Genomic DNA, 25,647 nt, shown 5'->3' with positions numbered 1-25,647 from the left:
TTCGTGTGCGATTTAATGCCAAGACAGAAAATCTTGGCGCTATGCTATTGGATGCTGCGGATTCAGGTTTGACAAATCAAATGACAGCCGTCTGACACAGCAGATTTTCATTTTGGCTGGTCTTTTCATCTGTGTCTCTCTGTCAACTTGGAATATATCAATATTTGCTGCATTGGTGGTGGGTTGGTTGTCTTCATTGTTCACTTTGTGCAACATTAATCTTCTCTCTATAATGTCTGTTGCCTTCGAGAATTCCAGGCTGAGGTTGGTTAGGTTGGTTTGATTGTAGATGTTGCTTCATCGACTTGAATTCATTCCTGTTGAGCAGTTCTTTGCTGTGTTGAGTCTTGCACAACGGCTCCCTCCCGTCTTCCTACAAACTCTGCTCCTGAGCAGCACTTGTATTGTCAATCTTGTAACCGGTGTGAACCGCCCTCTTTCAAACCTGTTTCTAAGAGTCAGGGGAGAGCCAGTGCCACCTCTTGTCCACCCCTGCAGCTGCCTTCACATGGTTTCTTCGGGGCTGAAGTCAGCGGCTGATATAGATGCTGCCTTCAAACTTGATGAGCAACTCGACGCCTTTTGCAGCCCTCGGGTTCCATTCACGCTATCGTACTCCTATCACACAACTTTGAGATCACCAGACTTTTTCGGACATAATTGGACCCAGTGTCATTTGGAAGGGGCCCTACCAGTCTCTGCCCTTATCCTTGCAAATAATCCTCAAAGGATCTCTCCTGCGTTTCTTTGACGAGGCTGGCTCCGCTTGCTAGCGTTGTATGGTGGCTGCTTTTGTCATATTGCAGCAGTCTACGAGTACAACACTTTCCCGACACGGACGAAAGGTATTTCAGAGTGTCCCAATGGCTCTCCCTTTGATGATTGCATCTCGGATCGAAGCAATTGTGAGCTTCAAGACATACATTTCTTGTCCTGTAAGCAACAGTGAAGGCTGGCTGAAATTGTACTCCACAACACCCTTTGTGGTGTGACGCAGCCACCTAGTTACGACGCCTATTGTTCGTGTGGGTGCTCCAAGTTGGGAACCCAGAGTTCACTGGCGATCGGCCGGTTACACGCGGAACGGAAGAAGATTCTATTTCGAAGACTGAGGGGTCTCAGGGTCTTACCTACAGTCTGTGCTTTCTCAAGGTAAGGCAGACCAAGATGCTGTGGATCAACCGGTCATCATTGCAACAAAAGAACAATGGTAACTAGGTACGAGGTACATTCTTGGGTGTTTCAAGCGCCCTGGTCGACGTGCGTGTGCTTAAGGTTGGTTAGACAACGGCTCCTATCAATCCCCCCCGGATGGCCCCTTGGGCTTACAGCGAGTTAACCAAATTGGCAGCGGGACTGGTCGCATGGCTCTTCTCCGGTCATTCCAGGCGCTGAAGCTGATGATTCTCGAGCAGATTGTTGTGGGATAATCCTTCGATTAAGAGCATCGAGAAAGCAACTGGATCATTTTCCTCTCGGCCAATATTTGAATACTGTTATTCCACGCTTATCCTCTGCTTACTGCCCAAGCACACCGTTCACTCCTGGCTACTTTCTGACTGGTCTCCACTCGAATGTCTCTAGCGATATCAAAAAGGCGCCATTGCGCGTGCTGCCGAGGCTGGTCACCGAGCCAAGGGCCCATGGCCTGAAGGTAACCATGACTGGCCGTTGCCAATCAGGACGTCGCCATTGCAGACCACGAGTTCTCGGCCCCCCCATGAACCCCTGCTGAGATAGTGGGCCCAGGAGCCTCAGCTCGATGCTCAGCCCTCAGTCTTATTCGTTCAAGGGAGCATTTGCGAGACTCCCTGGGCTTTTCGTTTACTGATGTTGCTGCCTTCCCCTTCCACCGCGACACCTCACTCGCTTCTGCCAGATCCGGAATTGACTCCTCTCCTTGTAGCCTGTGTTCCTTCGACGCCTTACGGGGGCCTCACCTATATAGCTGAGACCTCTGCCTGCCAACAATGGCGCGTAAAAGGAAGATTTCTTCAACTTCTCTCAACGCAATGGACGGCTCACGCGAATTTCCGTCGAGCTTGGGTGACGACTACACGGGGTCCCGAATCAGCACCACTATCAGAAGCTTTTTTGAAAGCATTGCAGGGTCGAATTCTGCATCAACCAGTACCGTCATCAATGGCGCCACAGTGCAGTCCCGTCCCCTGCTGGCCAGGGTGCTTGCGGACGTCGCATCTCAAGCACCTCGGATAGGAGAGAACCTTGGACTACTTGGTTCTTTGGTCGACACAACCTTGTTCGATGGCGGTCTCGTCGATGATCGTCAGTATCAAGTAAGCAATGTTGGAGTGAATGCCTCTGATCATGTCTAATCCGGTCTTTCCACAGATGGAGAAGATTCTCCAATTGGCAGCTTCACTGCCTCCCGAGTCAAAGTCGCTGGATGACTTGACCAACCAGTTCATCAAGTTGCTCTGGGAGAACTTGGAGCATCCTCCCCTGTCATACCAAGGGGATGAGTTCAAATATCGCACTGCCGACGGGTCCAACAACAACATCATGTACCCGCACCTGGGCAAGGCTGGTTCGTATTACGCGAGGACCGTCACCCCTCAGACTCTCAAGCCAGGGGTGCTTCCCGACCCTGGTGTCATCTTCGACGCCATCTTCGCCCGGGGTGACGAGCCCAGAGAACATCCGAACAAAATCTCTAGCATGCTTTTCTACCTTGCTACCATAATCATCCACGACTGCTTCCACACTGATGATACCGACTACTCCGTGGTCAAGACCTCATCCTATTTGGACCTGGCGCCTCTGTATGGGAGCAGCCAGGAAGAGCAGAACCAAATCAGAACCTTCAAGGATGGTCTTTTGAAGCCAGACAGCTTCTGCGAGAAGCGCATTCTCGGCTTCCCGCCTGGAGTTTCCGCCATTATTGTCTGCTTCAACCGCTTCCACAACTATGCGGCCATGCAGCTCAAGGAAATCAACGAGGGAGGTCGGTTCAAACTGCCAAAGAACGACCAAGACACTGCGGCCATCGCCAAGCTCGATAACGACCTGTTTCAGACCGCCAGACTGGTGACGTGCGGCCTCTACGTCAATATCATTTTGAACGACTATGTGCGAACGATTCTCAATCTCAATCGCACGAACTCGACATGGACGTTGGATCCACGGAAGAACTTCTCCGATGTATTTGACAGCGCAGGCGTCCCCTTGGGGGTGGGAAACCAAGTCAGCGTCGAGTTCAATTTGGTCTACAGATGGCACTCGGCCATTAGCATCAAGGATGAGAAATGGACCAATGATCTGTACCAGTCTCTTTTCCCCGGCAGAGACGTCACTACAGTGACTCAGTGGGAGCTATTACCGAAGCTGAAGAAGTGGCTAGACGACCGCGGCCCGGATCCCTCCAAGTGGGATCTTGACTCGGGCAGATACAAACGCACACAGAGAGGGACTTTCCGGGATGAAGATCTTATCAAGATCTTGACGGAAGCTACCGAAGATGTGGCCTGCGCGTTCGGACCCAGGAACGTGCCCCTCGTGATGAAGCTCATCGACGTCTTGGGTATCCAGCAAGCGCGAGCCTGGAACGTGGCGACACTCAACGAATTTAGGAAGTTCTTCAAACTGGAACCCCACAAGACCTTCTCCGATATCACCAAGAACAAGGAGGTCGCTCGCTCCTTGAAAGCGCTTTATGAGCATCCAGACTACGTCGAGCTCTATCCAGGTATCGTTGCCGAAGATGCAAAGGATCCATTGGAGCCTGGCTCGGGCCTATGTCCGGGATATACCATCTCTCGAACCATTCTGGCCGACGCCGTGGCTCTTACCAGGGGAGATCGATTCTACACGGTCGACTACACACCTGCGAACCTGACCAATTGGGGCTGGTCGCAAGTCAAATCCGACCCGACGGTGGCACAAGGGGGTTGCTTCTATACCTTACTAATGCGAGCTCTGCCGTTCTACTATCGTGGGAACTCGGTGTATGCCATGTTTCCCCTGACAGTACCCGAAGAGAATCGTAAGATCTTGACCAAACTCGGCAAAGAGCAGGACTACAACTTCGACCGACCGACATACATTGGAGTTCCGACTTCCATTCGGTCGTGGAAGGCTGTCACCGGTGTTCTTGGAGACCAGGCCTCGTTTTCCGTGCCCTGGGGCCCACATACTTTCTATCTCACTCATCAAGATTACATGCTGAGCGGGGACAGCGCGGCCAATGCGACGCAGCGAAAGGAAGTCGAGAAGGCCCTCTATTGCCCGGTCAACGGTCTTGCACAGGTGCAGAAGTTCTACGAAGACCTGACCACTCAACTAGTGGTTGCCCGGTCTGAGCGCCTGCGAGGCGAATGGTACCAGCTTGACGCGTGCCGCGATGTCGGCAATCCGTCCCATGCCATATTTGTTGCGCGCATGTTCCATTTGCCGCTCAAGCAGCCAGGAGACCTGAATCCCATCGGGGTTGAGGTCGACCAGCTCTACCTGGCGTTGTCCATCATGTTCGCCTACGTCTTCCTGGACCTTGACACAGCCAGCTCGTTCAAACTGCGGGCGGGTGCGAAGACTGCGAACGATCAACTCTCGAAGCTTGTCAAGATCGTGTGCGAGGCGGTCAAGGTTGGTGGACTCCTTCGGGTCCGCGACCTGTTCTCCATGGGGACGACTGGTGAGCTGCTCGGAGATTATGGGACTTTGCTTCTAAAACGGCTCTTTGAGGGAGGCAAGTCGGTTGAGGAGGTTGTCTCGACCATCATCCCCACCGCTGCAGCCGCTGTTGCCACGCAGGCTCAACATTTCATCCAAATGTTGGACGTTTACCTGTCGGACGAATACAAGGAGCACTGGCCAGAGATTCAACGATGTGCTTGGTCCAACGACCCTGCTGATTTCGAGAAACTCAAGGGATACGCCCTTGAAGCCAATCGTCTGGCGCCGGCGGCTTTCGGGCTGCTTCGCAAGGCCAACATCGACACGGTCATTCCCGACAACGGCCAGAAAGTCCCAATCAAGGCCGGCGACCAAATCTACGTCGACTTTATCGCGGCCGGCCTGGACGAGAGTGTGTTCCCCAACCCGCGCCAGATCGATCCCACGCGTGATCGATCGCTGTACATCCACCACGGATACGGGCCCCATGCTTGTCTCGGCCGTCCCATGGTAGAGGTGGCCATGGCAGCTCAACTCAAGGTATTTGCCAAGTTGAAGAATCTCAGGAGAGCGCCCGGCCCACAAGGCCAGCTCAAGAAGACGGTGCCGGCACCGAATCCCACCAGCAGTGACCCGAAGTCCAACCCAGGCACCGTGGAGGTGTTTATGCTGGAGGACTGGAGTTCGTGGTACCCATTCCCGACCAGTGAGTCTTTCCCACCACCACCACCATCACCACTACCATCCTCCTTTCTCTCTCCCTCTTTTCCCAAACCCCTCCTGAGATCCCCTTCTTCTCTTTCGTCAGTTCAAGAAAGAGAAAAAGCGTTACTAATACCAACTCCCAATCACAGGTATGAAAGTCCACCACGACGGCCTCTGGAAGGACCAACCCGACCAACTTGCGGGCCTGACCGGTGTGCCAGGTATGCAGGAGGAAATCCTGAACAGCGACATGGCCGCAGCTAATGGCTTGAATGGAGATTACATGGAGGAAGACACTGCTTGAAGTGGGATTTTGGTGCCAACTCTTGTAAGTTCAGTAGGCAGATAGGGCAGGCTAGGCAAGGGATATGTTATGGGCAAATTGACACCAGGGAAAAAAGGACAGTTTTGGGAGAAGGGGGGGGGGGAGGAAATTGTGTCTGTATAAGTGATGGGGTGTATGGGATACCTGGGTATATGTAGGCATGTTTTTGGCAGAGCGGGAGTTACATCTTTATATCTTCCCGTCTCCGGCTTGCGACTGATGGGAAAATCTCACTCATTCGACTCGTGTTGTCTCGTAAAAGTCAAAAAGTTCCCAAGAATATTAAAACTTTCCGAATGCAGGCAGTCGCTCAGTGGATGGTCGATGCGTGGGATGCATGGGATGACACAAGCAAAGCGATGACGGTGAGTAAGCAAGAGTCTTGGGTATATACCTGCTCCGTATCGCATCCCAATCTCAACCATTTCCCCTCCCAACCAAAACGACCGTCTGTCCAAGGCAGAAAACAATACTTACACCTAGATTAGATGCCCGCTATATCCAGTTGGTCCTCGGTTTGATTGACATGATTATCGCTGGTCAAGACGACGTGGCGAGTATCTAGACGGTCACTCAAACTAATCCATCAATCAATAAAACGTCTTCTCCCCCCACCATAGGCTGTGCCATACTGAGAGAAAGTATATGAGAGCAGCGCTACGAACCATCATGACAAGCCACACCCACAGCCATTACGAGGCCATCATCGTCGGGTCCGGCCAGGGCGGCGGGCCCCTGGCGCAGGCCTTTGCCAAAGCCGGCCGGCGCACGGCCCTGATCGAGTCGACGCATGTGGGTGGGACGTGCGTCAACGAGGGGTGCACACCCACAAAGACCATGGTGGCCAGCGCGCGCATTGCGCACCTGGCGTGTCGCGCCCAGAGCTACGGTGTCCAGTTCAAGCGGTCCAGCTTGGTGCTGAACATGGAGACGGTGCGCAAACGCAAGCGCGACATGGTCGACAGCTTCCGCGGCGGCAGCGAGGCCCGCATCCGCCAGACCGACAACCTCGACCTGATCCTCATGGGCAAAGCCCGGTTCACGGGCCCCAAGCAGCTCCAGGTCGTCGTGGCTGACGATGAGGCCAACCCGCTCACGCTCACGGGCGACCAGATCTTCATCAACGCCGGCTGTTCGCCTGCGCCGCTGCGGGCCAAAAACGCCGACAAGACCGAAGGCCTGCTCAACTCGACCACCATCATGGAGCTAGCCGAGGTGCCGCGCCACCTGGTCATCGTCGGCGGCGGCGCCATCGGGTGCGAGTTCGCGCAGATGATGAAGCGGTTCGGCGCTCGCGTCAGCCTGATCCAGCACCATCCGCAGCTGCTGCCGCGCGAGGACGCCGACGTGGCCGAGGAGATCAAAAACATCTTTGTCGGCGCGGGCATCGACGTTTACCTGGGCGCCGAGGTCAAGGAGGTCTCCAACGTCACGCTGGGCCAGATCGTCGTCTCCATGACCCAGGGTGACGGCACGCCCAAGTCGCTGCTGGGCTCGCACGTGCTGGTAGCGACGGGCCGCACGCCCAACACGGCCGACCTGGGCCTCGAGAGCGCCGGCATCGACGTCGACGCCAGGGGCTTCATCAAGGTCGACGAGCACCTAGCCACGACGGCCCCGGGTGTCTGGGCCCTGGGCGACATCAAGGGCGGCCCCCAGCAAACCCACGTCAGCTACGACGACTTCCGTGTCCTGCGCCAGAACCTCATCACCCTCGCGAACAGCGACGAGCGCGCCTCCATCCAGGGCCGCCTCGTGCCCAGCACCACCTTCATCGACCCGCAGCTCGGCCGCGTGGGCATGACCGAGAAGGAAGCCCGCGCCCTCAGCCCGCCACGCAACGTCAAGGTCGCCAAGATGCCCATGTCGTACGTCGCCCGCGCCCTCGAGATGGACGAGACAAAGGGCTTCATGAAGGCCATCGTCGACGCCGACACGAGGGAGATTCTCGGCTTTGCCTGTTTGGGGATTGAGGGTGGGGAGATTATGAGCATGGTCCAGCTGGCCATGTTGGGCGGGTGTAAGTGTCGCAGTCTTCTTTTCTCTCTCTCTCTCTCTCTCTCTCTCTCTCTCTCTCTCTCTCTCTCTCTCTCTCTTCTTCCATTTTCCTCCATTTTCCTCCATTTTCCTCCATCTATCCTTCTTACATACCTCTTCCTTGGCCCCGTTCTGTCCCCTTTTTGCCCCCTCTTTGGTGCTAAAGCATCTACTAGTGACCTACGACGAACTCGAGAACGCCATCTTCGCCCACCCTTGTCTGAGTGAGAGTCTGAACAATCTCTGGGCATTTCTCGAGTGACTTCTCAGAGCAGCTAGAAGACGACGGGGGCTCTTCCCTGCCTGGGGGACGTTGGGTCAGATCAGGGCAGGGTCGGCCGCCAGGTATGGTCAGATTCGGGGGGGAATTCAGACGATCATATCATACAGATCATACAGATCATGATTATATTATGACATGAAAAATATTATTATATGAGAAAACAAGATCGAACAAGACTCAATTCTTTTCCCCTATACGAGAGAGAGAGAGAGAGGGATGGAGGGAGGGAAAAGGGAGAGATGGTGATTAAAGTAATATGTATGTTGGATACAAGGCACAGGCAGGTCTGACTTTCCTATGCATCCACCATTTTGTCATTGACGGCTTGAACACCCTCCCAGATCTCTCGTCTCTCTCGTCTCTCGCTCCTTCTCCGACTCACGCCTCTCCACCATCCGACACTCCTCGCGACCACTTCCCCGTCTCGGGTCTCCTCTCTCCATCATACACCGGCAGCGGCTCGCCCATCAACTCCGCCTTGACCTGCAACGCCACATGGCGGGAGAAGTACCTGGCATGCCCGATCGTGCCGCCCACGTAGTACAGGTTCGGGTGGCGGTTGCGCCTGAACACGCCGTGGAGCTCGCCCTCGGGGTCGAGGCCCCAGAAGTCGTCGGCGCGCGACGCGACGTCCTCGCCGAAGATTCGGGCCACGTCGCTGCTGCGCATGTTGCCCACGAAGCCCGTGCACAGGATCACCACCGCCGCGGGGATCTCGGTGCCGTCGCTGAAAGCCAGGCCTGTGCTCGTGAAGTGTGTGGGGAGGGCGTTGGATTTCATCTTGATCTGTTGAGGAGAGAGAAAAACGTTAGATTACGAGAGACAAATGGGGGTGTAAAACCGGGGATCTGTAGAGTTTTCCAGGCGGTGGACAAAAAAAAAAAAGGGGGGGGGGGGGCCATGCTAAAAACATATTACCTTTCCCTTCGCAATCAGGTCGGAACAACCCACGTCCATGTAATGACCTACAACTACGAGTCAGCTTCTTGATCGAGATCTCTTATAGGAGATGATATCTCCGACTGGCTGGCTGGTCTAAGCACATGCTGTATATGCCAGCCTCGCACCGGGAAAAAATATCAGCGAACGCACCGCCCAACTTCTCACAGATATGCCACATGATATCGCCGTATCTCTCGACTCGAAAGCCCGCCCGCTCCAGGGCGTCGAACCGTTCGGGCTCTTTGGCCGCCATGCCATGCAAGGCTTTGCGACTCAGCAACCTCGTGACCGCATACGGCATCTGCGACTTGCTGGTCAGCTTAATCATATATCATGCGCTGACAAGTGGCTCCAACACCAAAAGAGGAAAAAAAGGGGGGGCTCCCTCCTCACCGAGTACTGTTCTCTATCCGCATCGACGGTAGGGACATCAGCGTTGTACGACCGGTCCGAAATGACTTTGAAGTATTCGCACGGCAGCACGTACGTGCGCGACCGCTGCACCATGGTGATCTGCGAGAGTCCCGCTTCGACCATGTCCTCCGCGACGTCGTGGGCCGTGTTCGCCGTGCCGACGACGATGCCGGCCTGGCCGCGCCAGCGCTCGGCAGACTTGTAATCCGCGGAATGGAGGACGGTGCCCTGAAAGACATCGCGGCCGGGGTATTGCGGCATGATGGGAACCTGTCCCCCTCCGCCCGTGGCCATGATGACGTAGCGGCAGGTGAGGGTCTGGGTGGAAGAACCACCGTCTGCGCGGCGGCGGCGGATGTGCAGTGTCCACGTCCTGCGCTCTTCGTCCCACGACCCGGACTCCAGCGTCGTGTTGAACCAGATGTGTTTGTCGACCCCGAATTTCTCGACCCAGTCCTTGTATCCTCTCGCCAGGTCGTATTTGGTCAAGAATTCTTGATACGGCAGTGGAAACGTCCGGTCAAAGGGCAGGTGGTTGTACTCGCGCGCGGTGTGCAGTCTGGCCGAGTCGTATCGCGTCATCCAGTTGTCGCCGATCTGCGCGTTCTTGTCGAGCACCACGTACGAGATCCCCAGGGATTGAAGCCGGCCTGCCGTGCCGAGACCTGCTTGGCCGGCGCCCACGACGACGCAGTCGAAGTGACTGTCAACCCCGTCCATCGCGCCATGGCCCCCGTTGGTGCCGTTCGCCTGTGGCTGATTGCCGTTCACGCGGTCCGACATTTCTTGGACGGTTGGGAGATGGTCGACGTCCTCACAACCATCCAACTGCTCGAGGATGGTTCTGATGAGCCAGATTTTCCAGACCCCATCGTCCCCGAGCACCAGGGACAGAATTCCTCTGCAGGAGGAAGCGGGGCTTCCGCGATTGCGAAACGTGAACAAGACATTCACCCATCCGACGTCCTTGTCCAGACGCGTCGGTGTTACAGATCCCTTGATAGGTGCAAAGTCGCACGCCTGGCGGGACGCGCACGTTTCTGACCAGGCCTTCGCGACAGAGTCGGCCGAGTAGAACGTCCGCATAGTGCCAGTCAGGGCGAACACGTCGCGCCATATTGCCGTTGGGGAGAGGTTTGCTGCTGCTGCTGCTGCTGCTGTCGTGAGATCTCCCAGTGACTGAACTATTGGCGTGGCGATGCTCTCAAAGTCAATGTCCGTGTCAAAATGCGATATGGGTAAAGTGCACGGGAGTGTTTCGAGGACGCTTCGTGGCTCGTACGGAGCGACTTCGACCTCCATTTCTGACCTCGTCATTGCAGCCTTGCAGGATTTGCGGTTATGCCTGGAAACAAGTATTCGGCGTGTCTCGTATATGATCGAGTGCAGGCTCTGACGAGAACAGAAAGATGGGGGAGGTTTGATCACCCTGTCAACGTCACCACAGACTTAGAAAAGGCACAGATGGCCAGATTGGCGATCGAGGACATATAGCTCGAGTCTGATCGGTGATAGATCAGATTGCCGTAATGCCGTCTGGGGCCCCTGGCAATTATTATGTACCTGGTCATCATGTGGATGGTCGGGAGCTGGCGTTTGGGAATCCCAACTGCCGCGTAGGGGTCATGGAGTGGTGGAGTTGGAGGTGATGAAATGCATTAGACGTTTCTGGGGTCGAGGCATGGATGCTTTGTGGGGTCAAATAATGGATCTGCCCTCCATTTACTTGTAATATTATATCGGCTTGCTTATCTTGGCTAAGCGTTAGAGTTTGTACCCTTTGGCTGTAATGGCGAGGTTGAGAAGCGTGAACAGTCAAGATATTAATATGTCTCAACCGTAATAGGAAATAGGTCAGAGAGTGAGAGTGGAGTCGAACTGGGGACTGTAGATAAAACACTATACATATATATACACCAAAAAGTCATCGGTGCTTTTAGACTCTTGTCTCCGTCCTTTATCCACGCGCAGATCTGGCAGTGTATCAACGCACATGTGGTAGTGCCCTTCTCCTATATACGCGGTAAGAGATGTTGCGAGAGACTGAGAGACAGAAGAGATCGAGAGAAATGGTGGCACGCTTCGATAGCCAACTCTCTCGTCTGCGGACAGGCAGTGTCCGATATGTATGTAGCTCATGCCGCGCCCCCTACAGCCTTTTTTAGGTCTCCAATGTCGATCTTCTTCCAGCTGCCGAAGGCGCCAACAATAGTTGACGTTCCATACGCGGCAATCGTGATGGCGAAAACAGCTTTCAAGCCAGTCATGTACGCGTCGATGACGGCCGGAACTTGGGTGGGAGTAAAGGCGTGACGGATCTGAGTTGCTCCAATTGTAAGCACCGATGCTGGGTCGATGTCGGGGAGAGTGGTTGCGAGTGTGCGTATCAATTGATTGTTGAAGGCTGATTGCGCGGCCGAGATGAAGAAAGACCCCCCAATCGTCACAAAGACTGTGAATCTATATCAGCATATATATATATATTGCGTGAGAAGGGGACCTGTTGAGACTTACAGTTGACGATGGCAGACACTTGCGACATATCTTCAGGGCTCGCATGGATCTGAGCATTGGACAGGGCGACCTGGAACGTCCAGCCACTGGTGAAGCCTACAATAATCTGGTAGCCGATCCACTTCCCGGTCGAGGTGTTGGCGTCCATAGTATAGAACAGTCCGCAGCCAACGGTGCCCAGAGTGCCACCGATGAGCCAGAACAACGGGACGATGCCGATTTTGATCAGTGCGATACCCTGCACAATGGCCGCGATCGTCAAGGGAATGATAAGCGCCAGCATCTTGACTCCAGAGCCGATCGGACTGTTGTTGAAGACACTCTGGAAATATATGGGGAGAAAGTAAAGTATCGTGAAGTATGCGCCCCCAAAGAAGAACATGAAGATTGAGCCTACCATGACATAACGCTTGGTAAACTGTTATATGATTTCGCCGTGGTCAGCCTGTTCGTGCCACTCCAGTCAGAATAGGACTGACTTACCAGCCTTGCCACGATCATGGCCCGCTCCTTTTGAAGTATCTCCCACGCCACGAAAACCACCGAGATGGCGACGAAACCGACAAGCAGCCCGATGACGACGCTGCTGTTCCAAGGATGTGTTTGGCCACCATATTGCAACGCCAGGATATAGGAGACGATCAGGCACATCATGAGCGAGGCGCCGACCAGATCCAGCTGCAACAACTTCTCCTTCATTGTGGCCTTGGCGGGTTTGGCCTTGTCTGGGGTCTTGAAGAAGATGAAAACGATCACGGCGGCGACGCCACCTATGGGTAAATTGATGTAAAAGCACTGGTAGCGTGTCAGTGGCTATGCTCCCCAAATATTGTTTTCGACGCTCATACCCAGCGCCACGTCACTTGGTCGGTGAAAGCGCCACCGATCAGTGGTCCCAACACGGCCGCAACCCCATATGTGGCCCCTGTATATCCTAGAAGCTGTGGACGGGTTTCTGGAGCTGCAACAAACCCGAGAATGGTAAAGACTCCCACCCCGATGCCGGCTCCACCGAGACCTGCAATTGCTCGACCAACAATCAAGGTGGTTGGTCCCGGAGCCACACCGCAGATGAGACTTCCAATCTCAAAGATGAATACTGCAATGAGAAACCAGAGCTTGATCGGGAAGTACTTGTAGAGTTTACCCCATGTTGATTGGAATCCTGACTTGATCAGCGATGGGGCTTTCGAATAGAAAGGTAATGCTCTACAACGAAAGGTCAGTATCTCATAGAGCAACAGGGGGGATGGGTGGCCAGAACTCACCACCACCAAAGGTCATGAAATATGACGCTCCGTACCATGATATCTTGTTCAAGTCGTTAAACTCATCCGTGATTTTGGGGATGGCAGTACTGAGGATAGTCTAGGAAGAACCCTTTGTCAACGGTGAAATGTATCGCGCAGAAAAATGACCCACGTTGTCGAGCGCCACCAAAAACATGCCTAGCAGGAGGGAAACGGCTGTTGCAGCTAGACGTATACCATGCATATGCTCGTCAGAAGGCTTGGGGGCCTCGTCCAGGTTTCCGTCTTGTGGACCATCTTCTTCTGGTCTTGAGATGGCAACCGTGCCACTCGAAGATGGCTGAATATCGGTCGAAGGCTTTTCCGAGTCTAACGGCGATGCAGCCATGATTGAATTTAGTATGGGAAAGCGGGAATTTAACTGATGGTTCAAACAGTGTGTAAAGATGCGACACCACCGCAGTTATACCTTTCAGACTGATGGGGACGATGACCCCAATCCGTCAATAGGAAGCCAATTTCCGAGCCTGTTCTATGAAATCATTCTATGCTGACCTCGTCGGTCGGGTCGATCAGGTTGCTGGGAGGAGGAACATGCTTGATTCGCCCGAAGCTTCCTGGGCTCTCCTTCGACTCCTCCGAAGAGCATATGTAAGGGTTGGGAGGTTCGCCGAAGTCCAGGTCATTCTACGGAGCTCGTATGCCCACCCTTTCAATTGGTTGTCCGCAAACATGGGTCAGTGAGATACGGACAGTATCTCGCGGGACAGTTGTTGGTTCGGGGGAAGATATCAGGGGGGTGAATAATCATGTCCATATACCGCACGTGATTGGTGGGAGGCTCCACAAATATTCGGCCGAAGAGAAATACTTCGGGGGAAGCAGCCAGCCCTGCCAGCTTGTCTCTTGGTTCTAGGTCCGAGTTACAAATCTACGCTCTCTCTCTTTCTCGTCCCAGGTGAATGTAACACATCTACGTTCTGAGAAGCCAGTTGTCCGCGCGTTGGGCTTCAACAATCTCGTCGAATATGGTGCATCACTCGGACGAAAATAGGATCAAACGACGGAAAATCCGCAAGGGCACGCACAGCTGCTGGGACTGTAAACGAAGGAAAGTGAAATGTATTTTCGCTTCTCCGGGCGATCCTCTCTGTATCAATTGCCACGACCGAGGAAAGCAGTGCATCAGTCAAGAAATCCCCGAGGATTCAATCGTCGTAGCCAACAACAATAGCAGTCTGATCGATGGACAGCATCCGTTACAGGATAGGCTAGGCGACACATCTTGTGATAGTACGGACCCAGATGTATGGGATGTCGGTTGTGCGGCAGCAACGAGCAGTGCTGTCTCATCGGCACCGATGTCAGATCTGCGTCGGAGACCACAAGTTCGCAATCACTTTCACCTCTACTGTGCGCAACACATACTGATCCACTCCCAAAGCAGGCCTATCTCACAGACCGTGGAGATGGAGACCAACTCGTCCAACTAATGATGTCGCCGCCAATCCCAAACCTACTGTCTGTTCAAGCTTCCATTTTGACCTCAAACAGACTCGCGAACATCACTCAAGGTCTCCTTGGCGCACTTCCATCTCGAAGTGATATTGAGATATTGCTACGAGAAGTATCTCAGTCGAACTACCGCTTCTCATGCTTGAGGCAGAATGAAACAACCCAAACTGAACTATTGTTATTAGCTCTCTCGGAACCCGACGTCCATCCTGTCCTGTTGGCAAGGCAAATGTTGCTGGTGGCTACGGCACTGCAACACATCCCACGAAAGCAAGTCATAGCCGACCTCACCGAGCATCACCATATCGCCATGGAGAAACTTGCCGAGGCGGCAATCAGCTTGGTCACGACTAATGATACCCTGTTAGGTACGCTCGAAGGCCTCGAAAACATCATCCTCGAAGCGCTCTTCCATATTGATAGTGGCAACATTCGAAGGGCTTGGATGACAATACGGCGTGCCGTCATGACCGCGCAGCTGCTAGGTTTGCATCAAGGAGGCCAGCATCGCTGCAAGATTATCAACGATCAGAACGATCCTGACGCTGGGGCGATGTGGGCTTGCATTGTGCCCATAGAACGATTTCTGTCTCTATTACTAGGTCTACCCTCCAGCATTCCCCCTCCTTCTACGAGGACATCTACCAAACAGCAGACTCTTCCTACACTCGTCATGGACGTGGCCGCCAGCATTCTTGCACGAAACGAGATTAGGGATCCTCAGCTAGCGCTAGATATGACACGGCAGATCGATCGAGACCTCATCGAGATGACTGAACAACTCCCGTCTAGCTTTTGGCGGCCTTCGACCCTAGCCAGTCTCAAATCAGACTCCCAGGAGGCATTGCGGGAAATCCGTCGAACCTGGGATCTGATGTGCTATTTCACGTTGTTGAATCAACTTCATTTGCCGCACATGCTTTACTCTTGCGATGCGTCACAGGTCATGTATTCCCGAATCGCCTGCGTCAACGCGAGCCGCGAGGTCCTGACTCGACAGATTGCGATGCGCTCCTACAGCTCAGTCTCATCTTGCTGCCGGATGGGCGACTTCATGGCACTCATTGCAGGCATGACGTTGATTCTAGCCCACTTTGCGAGCCACTCGGATAACGGAACGCACAATCTACTCGCACATCAACGAGCAGGCGACAGGGCTACTGTGGAGCGGGCTCTCGAATGTATGAAGTCCATGTCGGAGATCTTCGAGGATATGCTTGCGGCGAAATGTGTGGCCCTACTCAAGCATTTGTTGGCGGTTGAAGCCAGTTGTTATGCACGGGGAAAAATTCATTCTCACCAGCGGCCATCCGAGAACGATGGAGACCATGACAAAAGCAACGTTTTGGTCATCCAGATTCCGTATGTTGGCGCTGTCCGGATTGCCCGGGAAGGAATCACATCTCTGGCGCCGTCCAAAGGATCGCACCCTCGAATGTTTCATGACGGTGTTACAATTGGGGGCCTTGGATCTCTCCACGTGTCTGAGCCTCGTCGACATTCAGATCAGCGGGACGGCGGCCAAAGGAGGTCTGACCAGGTCTCACAGCCAGCATCGGCCGGATCGACAGTCGATACGCTATCTGGCGGACAGCAGATCCCAGACAACGCTCAACAAGTCTCGCCAGAAGATGTCTTTATTCAAGAGCAGCACGAAATATTTCCCGACGCTTCTGCCAGCTTGGATGACTGGGCGTTTCAAGGGTTCGATACTGTCTTCTTCGACATGTTGATGAGAGGGTCTGGGGACCAGCCGCCGTTGAACAGTGCAGCCGCCGGAACATGGGACTTTGAGACGATGGCCTAAGGACTACATGATGCAATTTCACATGACAGGAGACTATCAAAGTTTTTAGTCCGGACTGATGGCACCCGACAGATTCGAAACGTTGTTGTATCAACAAGCGAAATGCTACGATGGTTTCCAGATCTGCACATCTTGGTAAAGCCTCTCAATCTTCCCGGCAATCACCTCGTCGATGAACTCTGCATAACTTCTGTACTTGAAATCTGGGAAAAGCTCGTTCGCGTCGATGTATCCCAAATACCTGGCGTTTTCGGGCGTGTTGTCACCTCGAACATATTTGGTGACGGCATATTGTGCCGCGGCCAACAAGAACCGGTTGGTCTTTTCATCCGAGTTGCTTCCAAGTGCTGCTTTTGCCTGTTCCAGCGCTGCTTGAGCTTCGTCATTCGTCTTCTGTGAATCGGTCAGCCTCGAGCTCGGAAGCGGGAGATAGGATTTTCTTCTCCAACCGTAGAGAGCTGCAGCTTTTCCCCGGTCTTGTCCTCGATGATTTGGTGGATTTCATTCTGGCTCAAGACGTCTCCGTACGCAATCACTCGATGGTTCAGCGTTCGCTCGTCCCTGACAATCTCAGCCGTGATTCTCCCTACATCTCTGACATCCGTCAGCATGTTTGGGGTCACTCCGCCGGCATAGACATCATTGATCGGCATGAAGATGGCGCTGTCGAACTTGCCGCTCGGCACCCGAGGCAGACTCGCTTGATACCAGAAGCCGACGTCAATGATGGTATATCCCAGCCGGTGTTGGAAGATGTAATCGTGAATTTCTTCCTTGATGTCTTTCACCGCCAAAATACCGCCACGGGCCGAGGGCGTCCCCCAGTTGCAGGGCAGAAACCGTTTGACGCCCGCTTGGACGGCGGCATCGACCAGCGGGATCTGATCTTTCAGACCCGCCGGCGACATGCAGGAGATGACGGTATCGCAGTTCTCCAGCATCGCAATAACAGCCTCCAGGGGACCGTTCAGATCACCGATGGCAACCTTGACCCCCCGACCACGAAGCTGTCTAGTGCTGGGTTTGCCTTCCGACGAGGAGCGGATGAAGCAGGTAATGTCCTAAACAGCGTTTGAAAAAATTTCGGTGCATTAGACTCGAGACCACTTTCCCGGTGACCCCATGAGAATGCAAATATTCTCGAGTCAAAATGGACAGGTGACGGACGCCAGTACTTACGAAAGAGCCATGGTCGATCAAAGCATTCAAGACATGTCTACCTACTTCTCCCGTTGCACCGACCAGAAAGACCTTTTGATTTGACATTGTTTACGGGGAAACTAACAACAGGAACATGCAGCTCAGTTCTGGAGGGGCGGGCCTGGCAATTTGGGCGTGACTATATACTGCTGTGAGACCCATGATTAGTGCGACCAAGTATAGTGGACAGATATCCTTTTGTACAGACCTTGTTTGGGGGGGGACAACTTCCGGCTAGAGAAGATGAGCTGCCCTGCCAGCTATAGTCCGATGGGATTGATCTGTAAGCTCCTGAACATGACGAAAAAAGAAAAGGTGTATATCAAAGGACCAAATTACAGTCGGCGGTCGAAGCGGACGGGTATCCTCTTCGGCGGAGGGGCGTTCGGCCGGTCGAGGGAATCCGGAGATGTTAAGATGTAATATGGGAAATGCTTCCGATCTACACTGGGCAACTGACTCATGAGGGCTTGATCCTCTGATCAATCATGACCACGTCCCAGAGAGCCTTCCTTATATGGGCCCTTGGCGACCTTTGACGAACCCGCAACAACATGTTCCTTCGTTTCCTACTCAACAATACTGGGCCCTTTCCCACGTGTCCACTGGATTGTTCTTCCCCTCCCCTGATTCTCCTCCGAGTGGGTGATTTGGAAAAGCCAACAAAAATGTCGACGGGGCCGGCATTGAAGATTTTGCTTGGGCTAGCCAATGTATGTATGCCAGAACAGTGCAACGTAAGAATGAGGAGGAGCACCACCACCACTGAACAACCGATGATCAGGTCGGGCGGGGATGCCCAGCGGGATCCCAACCGTCCGATACGACACGCCCTGAACAGGTGAATGAATACCTGGATGCATTCTACGCCCACGGCGGGCGCGAGCTGGACACGGCCCGCGACCACTCTCCCCACGGGGCCGACACATCAGAGGCCAGGCTGGGCCACCGTCGAAGCAGGCGAGCGTTCTTGATCGATACCAAAGTTTGTCTCTTTCGTGCCTGGCAGCCACACCAGACAAGAGATTCTGGAGAGTCTAGATTCCTCCATCGAGGCGTTGAAACAGCCAAAGGTCAATGTCGGGTACCTCCACGTCCCGGATCGCGCGACGCCCTTCGAAGAGACGGCCAAGGCTTTGAACGAGGCCTGCAAGGCCAAGGCCTGTCGAATTTCACAGCCGACGAGGTGGAAAGATTCGTAAACATCTGTGATAAAAGGGGCTTCGTTAAGTCAAGTGTGTATCAGGGACAATATAACCCCATCGTCAGGAGTGGAGGAGAGGAGGCGCTTTTGCCGAAACTGGCACAGGAGGGGGGGAGTCTGGGAGTAAAAATTACTTGTATAAGCACCGGCTGCCTGGGTAGGCTAAGCACCTTTTTGTATAGAGGCTAAGCCCGAAGTTAAGCTAGGTCACCTAATTCCTGCATAAAGCGGCCGGCCACGTGCAGATTCGCCGTCGAATACCATGCCATTCATGCAAAGTTCTTAAGAGATGTGCAGAAACCTCAATGTCTATTGCGGTCAATGATACACTTGCCACACCAGAACCATCATTTCTTTTAGTCAACATGGTCTCCCACCATTGATCCATTGGCTTGCGTGGCGAGATGATCGCCGTTCGCATGGGATCCATTGGCCTTGGCCCCAGCGGTGTCGACAGGCATTGCTAGGGACTTCTGCGGCTTCATGCCCAGGAGATTTGTCGCATCGATCAGACGTGCATTGGGATTCAACTCCAGCCCGAATCCGGGCTTGTCCAATTCACTTACGTCCAAGTAACCCTTTGTGGGGATCGGCTCATTCAGGAACAAATCGCCAAAGACAGGTAGAACGCTTTTTCCATCGGGGCTGTTGGCTAGATATTCTTGGAAAGGAGAATTGTGCTGACTGACGACGAAATGATACGAGTAGGGACCAGAGGCGTGTGGGACCACCGGGATGTCGTATGCCGCCGCCATTGAAGAAACCTTCAGAAGTTCCGTCAAGCCACCAAGCCACATCACGTCAGGCTGGATGATGTCGACATTGCGACCCTCGATAAGTTTGCGGAATCCATAGCGTGAATATTCATGTTCCTGGGAGCGAGTTAGTCCTGGTAATATGAGGGGCTTTTGGTCGAAGAAAACTTACTCCTGTCGTGAACTTGGTGTCTGGATGTGCCCGCTTCAATAGTTGGAAGCCATCAAAGTCATCTGGCGACAACACTTCCTCCCACCAATCTATTCTGATGTCCTGTCTCTTGGCCTCTGACACGAGCTCAATGGTGTAGGGCACATTCAACGACATCCAGCAGTCGACTCTCAGAGGGAAGTCAGGGCCGACTGCTTCCCTATGCTTCTTCAAGAACGCAATGTTCTTTTTGATGCTATCTGGTTCGTCGGCGCTGTAGGGTAGAGGGACCTTGCTCGCCATGAAACCCATTTCTTGTGCAGCTGCGGGCTCGGGACCGGTACAATAAAAGTTCAATCTGTCTCTTGTGGCGCCACCGATCATTTTGTAGACCGGCTCGTTCCTAATCTTGCCCAAAAGATCCCACAAAGCAAGGTCAATCACAGAAATGACGGCCACTGGTAGACCCTTCCGCCCGTAGAACAGGGAACCCCGGTACATGAGTTCGTACAGATCGTTCACGTCCCGTGGATCTCGTCCGAGCAGAAATCGTTCAAAGTGTTGCTGGACAAGCCAACAGCCAGGCGGTCCACCAAAGCCCGTGGCAAAGCCTTTGGTGCCGTCGGTGGCTTCGATCTCGACACAGAAGGAACCTAGGACATTGATGCCAAAGGAGGTTCGGGAGCTTCTGTATCGATCCCATTTGGACATGGGCGTCGCAATTTTGTTGTCAATCAGCCAGTGTCCACCTTTGACATTGTGATAGTCGCCGCCAGAACCCACTCCCTCGATAACGAATGTCCGGACGGCTCTGATCGTAGGAAACATCTTAACGCCCGCCATGATAGGTCTCAAGCTGTTTGGCTTTATTTCTCGGGCTTGATTCGGGAATTTCAGTTATGGAGGAAGATGGTCCTGAGGAGATAGGAAGCCCTTTGAAGAGAGAAATGGACAGGAAACCACGGCGGCAAACAAATACGCCATGATTTGTCCTAGAGGGGTTGAAATGCACAAATAATACAACGAAATAGCACCACGAAATTTCACCCGGTGAACTTGGGTTTCGCTGATCGGTACAGCTTCACCCGGGTTCGGAGCAATGATGGACTCGCCTGGTGGTAGACAGGCATGCAGGGCGCGGAACGGCGATTTCCCTGAGAGCGAGGTACAGAGGATTCAAGGCACGAGATCGCGGATCTCTCAATGCATTGTCTCCATTATTAGCCGAGTGGTGCCGGAGGAGCAGCATCCGTGAGCATATCTAAAGAAAGAGATGGATGAAGGTGAGCAAGGGGCGCAGGCAGTTTCGGTGTAGCAGGCGTGGCGGGGTAAATTGGTGGTAGCTTTGGATTCTGTCTGTCAACGCACTCACAGGGAAATCTCACAGAAAATCGACGATATCCATGGATGTGTTTTTGTCTGACAGTCAATGCCAAGCTCTCGTGACCTCCTCCTGGTGGAGTGATGTAAGACTTGGCCCGCCGACCCAATGTTTTCGCTGACTTTGTTTCCCCAGCTTTTCTCTGTTTTGCTTCAACCTTTTTCTCCATTCTCGGCCTCTTCTCAACCGACAACTCGGCTTACGGGGCAATGCCACCAGTGCCAACACGCCTGACGGGCACACAGAAGGCCAACAGCAATTGCTAGCTGATGATCATGGACACGACGAAGCTCGAGCTTTATGACCATCATCCGGGAAGCAATGGCCACGTCCACGTGTCGGCCACCACTTTAGGCTCTCTGGGCCCGCTGAGGCCGTTGTCCAACACCCCGTCAGACTCTGAGTCGGGGGAAGACGACGATCGGGATGGCTCCAAAAAGCGCAAGAGGCCCATGAACGTCACGTACGTGCTGGCAATTTCCACTGTTGCTCCATCGTGTTCCCCTGTTCATCTTATCTTCATAATTATGCGCATCTTCACTAATGCCCGAGTTTGACAGCTGTGAAGCCTGCAAGGTCCGTATGATTAAGTTCCCGATATCCTCTATCAAGTCGGACTGATTTTGTGGAGTAGCAGCGAAAAGTCAAATGCGACCGTGCTCAGCCTGCATGTGGGTGGTGTTCTCGGAATGATCATCCATGTGAATACAGAGAGCGGAAGAAGCCTGGCCTTCGAGCCGGTTATGGTAGGGAGCTAGAGGGAAGACTCGATCGCCTAGAGGCTTTGTTGAAAGAACAAGGTCGCCAATTGGCCGCCCATCTGGCAGAATCATGCATCATTGATGCTGGAGTCAACTCCGCCAGCAATAGACACAGTGTGCAAGGCTTAGGTTCCGACGTCGCTCGGCCGCGGGTTTCGTATGATGCCCAAGCCATCGATGTCACTGGTGACCTTCAGCAACAGATTATCGACCCCAACTTGCATGCTACCACCTCGCGACATGGTTCCCTACAGTATCAGCAAGGAGCTCCAGACCAGCAGACGGCGGCGCAGCAGAGCCATTACACTCCATCTGCTCAGTCCCATGCCCTCACTTCGCCGCATTCCACCACAGGATTTCAAGGCACACACATGTACAATGAATACTCGGCCATGCTTCCACCATATGACCTTCTTTATGCCTTGGTGGATCTCTATTTCAAACACATCAATATATGGCTGCCTTTGCTGGATAGAAAGACCACTCTAGACACTCTCTTTGGAGCTTCGACTCTCGACGAAGCCGACCGAGTGCTTCTGCATGCCATCGTTGCAACCACCCTACGTTTCTCGCAAGACCCTCGATTGACCCCCGAGGGCCGTCAACACTATCATGACACCTCCAAGCAGCGTGTTCAGTTGTTTGGCCTAGAAAATTCAAACGTCCGAGCGCTGCAAGCACTCGTCATTCTGGCGCTGGATGTGACGGGTACGACAAATGGTCCGCCAGCGTGGAATCTTCTTGCTTTGATCAGTAGAAGCATGGTGCAACTGGGGCTTGCGGTTGAATCGGGGTCTGCGCTTGCCTCGCCAATGTATCCTTCGATTGCAACCCTCAGGGCTTCTGTCCTGCCCGAGCCCAAGTCTTGGATCGAAGATGAAGAGCGGCGCAGGCTGTTCTGGGCAGTTTACCTGCTTGATCGCTACGCCACTATAGCCACGGCTTTCGAGTTCGCGCTGGACGAGAAAGAGGTTGACCGGCGCCTGCCTTGCAGAGATGATCTCTTTGCTGCAAACAAGCCGGTCGAGACAAGATGGTTTCGGCCACCGGAGCGCCCCAGATATGCGACAGGAATCGCCGACACCCATGGACATTTCTCTTACCACTGCGAGCTCATGGCTATTCTTGGTCACATCCACCAGTTTCTGAAACGGCCCGTGGACATTGGCTCTTTGACTGACGTGGAACAGTGGCAAGGCTCGTACCGAGCCCTCGACAGCGACCTAAACGCGTGGCACTTCAGTCTGCCTGACGAATTCGCCAACATCACACGCCTCCTAAAATCCAACGTGCCTGCTAAAAATACAAATTGTGGCTGGATCATGCTGCATGCAGCATATTGTCTGACGGTCATTCGGTTGAACTCATCTGCGGCGTATCCCAGCCAGACTTCGCCAATCTTCTCTTCGTCCTACAGCGCTATGCAGCGGTGTTTATCCGCTGTTGAGAATTTGCGTCAGCTCTGTCGTTTCGTCAAGCTCAGTGGCCTGCTGGACCGTCTCGGGCCCCCATTTGCCTTTGCCATCTGGGTCGGGGCACGGGTCATGCTGGTGCACGGGTCGACCATGGATCACGAAGTGGATCCAGACATTGACTTCTTCGTGACGACGCTCGCCGAAATGGGGGAGAATTGGCTCGTTGCCAAACGATACAGCGAAATCCTGAGCCGGGTTCTAGGGGAATATCGACAGTCGCAGCGAGCCAGTGGAGTGACAGGGGAGAGGGTAACTCCGTCGACGGTGAAAATCCTGGCCGACATGCGCCGGTAAGGTGGTTCTGACATGTGATTGGATGCGTGCTAAGTTCATGGAAACAGGTGCGCCTACGATCTCGACTTTCTCATCTCCCGCCAGCCACATGCTGCGGCCGTCAAATCATACCACCCAACCCGAACAAACACCCCGGCCCCCAACGAGCTCGAGTATCTTGATGTCTTTGACCTTTTCAACTTTCCCCGGGTCCCCATGACTCAGGAAGGGGTGGAAAATGGAAACGCACAAGGCCTGGGCCAAGCTGCGCCCCCGGATCTGTCGGCCATGAATGCTGGGATGATCCCGAACTTTGCAGTCCCGAATCCAGAAGCTGATTGGCTCTTCCATACAAATTAATGCCACGAAATGGCGGAGAGGCAAGGTTTGCGTGTGCGGTGACGTGCCCTGATATCGCTTCGGTGTGGCGGGTGTAGCCGAACAAAGATCCCTCACGCGGAATTTCTCCAGTTGAGGATTTGTCAGTGAAGATATTTTAGCTTCATCTCTCTTGGTCTCAAGAAGAGGATTTGAAACTTGATCCTAAGCCTCAAGACTTGCGGGAGGCAAAAGCGGAACGACAACCCCTCCGAGGGGCAGAGATGAGACAAAACTTTGTGTGTTGTAAACTGGAATAACAGCATTAGGGAAACTTGGTGATAGCGTCAGCAAGGACGGGGGTGGGGGATGGGCAAAGAACACGACACTGCCCATAGTATTTTTGTACCAGTTTATTACGGTGAGGTTTTGAATCGAGTCAGCCTTACCCGATACCCGATTGGGCGACAAAGGTAGTCCTCGGAAGGGTATAGGTCGAGTCAGGGCCCTGCAGGGCTCACAAGGAAAAGCTAAGAACTCGTAATGATCAACAGAGGAAAGCATACCTCGTGGGATGTGAATGAGACGGGTGAGTCTAAGGCTGCGTGTGTAACTATTTAAGATGTGACTTGAGAGGTTCCCCGAAACTATCGTATTACGAACCGACCAACAAGATGGGAGGGCGGGGGTGTGAGAGCAGATATCATGAGTACGAGGTACAATACTTTGTCATATCTCTCAGCCCTAAGAAGGATTCTTGGTAGTAAAGGAAGAGGGTGAGATGAGGAGAGGGGAGGGGACGAGAAGGTCTGACATTGTGTTCCTCTGCTTTTGTGGTTCCGGGTCGCTTCTACTTGCCCTTAGATATTAGGTACCTAGGTAGTGAGGCATACGAGATGTACAGTACCAAGTCAGGTACCGATTTTCGCGGCAGGTACAAGTGTGTACGAGTATGTCTTCGTATGTAACTAGCACATTAGCTGGTCCCTATTTAATTGCGTTAGCGCTCTCTAGCGGCTGTTTAGTGTGACCACTCAGGTTCAGTACCATCATACCACTGGGTGCCATCCGGCGCCACCAGTACTAGCTTAAAATGACGTAATTTCTAATATCCGGAATGCCGAGATAGTCAGGTGATTTCACGTGACTTGGTGCCTCACCTGCGCTTCACTTGGCCTCCCATCTCCCTCACTTTCTTCCGCCCGTGTGTCATCCATGCCATCCCCTTCTCATGCCCAACAGTCATCGCCCGTCTCTTGATCTTATCCTTTTTCTGTATCGCTCTGACTGAAGTTGCTGACCTGATTAACCACGATCTCTCCCACCGAATGTGGCAAAAAATGATACCCCCATGTCCCATGTCCCTCACTACCTGCGCACAAGTCATATCTTATCCCTCCCCAAGCCTGCGCAGGGCTACGCAGGTACCTTGGCTCGAAGTCTCCAGTCTTCCGCCCCCTGCCAATGCCCATCCACAAATGGTCTCCTTGCTCAGTTCACCGTTCCACTGACACACTTGACTCCCTCATCCATCGGGCTGGTCCCTAGTGCCCTTCTTCCGGGGTCATTCGAGTTTCTCTGGGCCCGGATGGGAACTTCAGGCTGCTAACAACCAGGCAGACCCTCATTCTTGGGTCGTGCCGTGAACCACCTCTCAGCACCGCCCACCCTACGCCCAAACCGTTCAAGCCTATTTCAGCCTCAG

At 53.5% G+C, this 25,647-nt stretch overlaps 9 protein-coding genes across 9 annotated transcripts; 5 read left to right on the top strand and 4 right to left on the bottom strand.

Annotated features, from left to right (window-relative positions):
• Window positions 1-1,970: 1,970 nt before the first annotated feature.
• Window positions 1,971-5,641, top strand: AYO21_02548 (hypothetical protein; the record flags this gene model as incomplete). Its single annotated transcript, XM_022652526.1, has 3 exons — window positions 1,971-2,297; window positions 2,353-5,338; window positions 5,487-5,641. 3 exons carry the CDS (start codon window positions 1,971-1,973, stop codon window positions 5,639-5,641), a joined length of 3,468 nt encoding a protein of 1,155 aa, XP_022515214.1.
• Window positions 5,642-6,331: 690 nt separating this feature from the next.
• On the top strand, window positions 6,332-7,961 carry AYO21_02547 (hypothetical protein; the record flags this gene model as incomplete). Its single annotated transcript, XM_022652525.1, has 2 exons — window positions 6,332-7,682; window positions 7,876-7,961. 2 exons carry the CDS (start codon window positions 6,332-6,334, stop codon window positions 7,959-7,961), a joined length of 1,437 nt encoding a protein of 478 aa, XP_022515213.1.
• A 399-nt stretch (window positions 7,962-8,360) lies between these two features.
• On the bottom strand, window positions 8,361-10,640 carry AYO21_02546 (hypothetical protein; the record flags this gene model as incomplete). Its single annotated transcript, XM_022652524.1, has 4 exons — window positions 8,361-8,768; window positions 8,901-8,947; window positions 9,075-9,243; window positions 9,318-10,640. 4 exons carry the CDS (start codon window positions 10,638-10,640, stop codon window positions 8,361-8,363), a joined length of 1,947 nt encoding a protein of 648 aa, XP_022515212.1.
• An 833-nt stretch (window positions 10,641-11,473) lies between these two features.
• AYO21_02545 (hypothetical protein) lies at window positions 11,474-13,490 on the bottom strand (the record flags this gene model as incomplete). The annotated part of the gene is made up of 6 exons (XM_022652523.1): window positions 11,474-11,790; window positions 11,853-12,270; window positions 12,336-12,647; window positions 12,701-13,059; window positions 13,121-13,220; window positions 13,275-13,490. The coding sequence occupies 6 exons, from the start codon at window positions 13,488-13,490 to the stop codon at window positions 11,474-11,476; spliced, it is 1,722 nt and encodes a 573-aa protein (XP_022515211.1).
• Window positions 13,491-14,927: 1,437 nt separating this feature from the next.
• Window positions 14,928-16,424, top strand: AYO21_02544 (hypothetical protein; the record flags this gene model as incomplete). Its single annotated transcript, XM_022652522.1, has 1 exon — window positions 14,928-16,424. One exon carries the CDS (start codon window positions 14,928-14,930, stop codon window positions 16,422-16,424), a length of 1,497 nt encoding a protein of 498 aa, XP_022515210.1.
• Window positions 16,425-16,529: 105 nt separating this feature from the next.
• Window positions 16,530-17,690, bottom strand: AYO21_02543 (hypothetical protein; the record flags this gene model as incomplete). Its single annotated transcript, XM_022652521.1, has 3 exons — window positions 16,530-16,817; window positions 16,874-17,485; window positions 17,604-17,690. The coding sequence occupies 3 exons, from the start codon at window positions 17,688-17,690 to the stop codon at window positions 16,530-16,532; spliced, it is 987 nt and encodes a 328-aa protein (XP_022515209.1).
• A 602-nt stretch (window positions 17,691-18,292) lies between these two features.
• AYO21_02542 (hypothetical protein) lies at window positions 18,293-18,826 on the top strand (the record flags this gene model as incomplete). The annotated part of the gene is made up of 3 exons (XM_022652520.1): window positions 18,293-18,337; window positions 18,409-18,590; window positions 18,643-18,826. The coding sequence occupies 3 exons, from the start codon at window positions 18,293-18,295 to the stop codon at window positions 18,824-18,826; spliced, it is 411 nt and encodes a 136-aa protein (XP_022515208.1).
• A 358-nt stretch (window positions 18,827-19,184) lies between these two features.
• Window positions 19,185-20,577, bottom strand: AYO21_02541 (hypothetical protein; the record flags this gene model as incomplete). Its single annotated transcript, XM_022652519.1, has 2 exons — window positions 19,185-19,700; window positions 19,756-20,577. 2 exons carry the CDS (start codon window positions 20,575-20,577, stop codon window positions 19,185-19,187), a joined length of 1,338 nt encoding a protein of 445 aa, XP_022515207.1.
• An 813-nt stretch (window positions 20,578-21,390) lies between these two features.
• On the top strand, window positions 21,391-23,984 carry AYO21_02540 (hypothetical protein; the record flags this gene model as incomplete). The annotated part of the gene is made up of 3 exons (XM_022652518.1): window positions 21,391-21,578; window positions 21,827-23,641; window positions 23,693-23,984. The coding sequence occupies 3 exons, from the start codon at window positions 21,391-21,393 to the stop codon at window positions 23,982-23,984; spliced, it is 2,295 nt and encodes a 764-aa protein (XP_022515206.1).
• Between the last annotated feature and the right edge of the window lie 1,663 nt (window positions 23,985-25,647).

This window comes from Fonsecaea monophora, assembly GCF_001642475.1.
Source record: "Fonsecaea monophora strain CBS 269.37 chromosome Unknown Scaff11, whole genome shotgun sequence".
Lineage (NCBI taxonomy): Eukaryota > Fungi > Ascomycota > Eurotiomycetes > Chaetothyriales > Herpotrichiellaceae > Fonsecaea > Fonsecaea monophora.
Note: the sequence above shows the minus strand (reverse complement) of the source record. Positions and strands in the feature narration are given on the sequence as shown.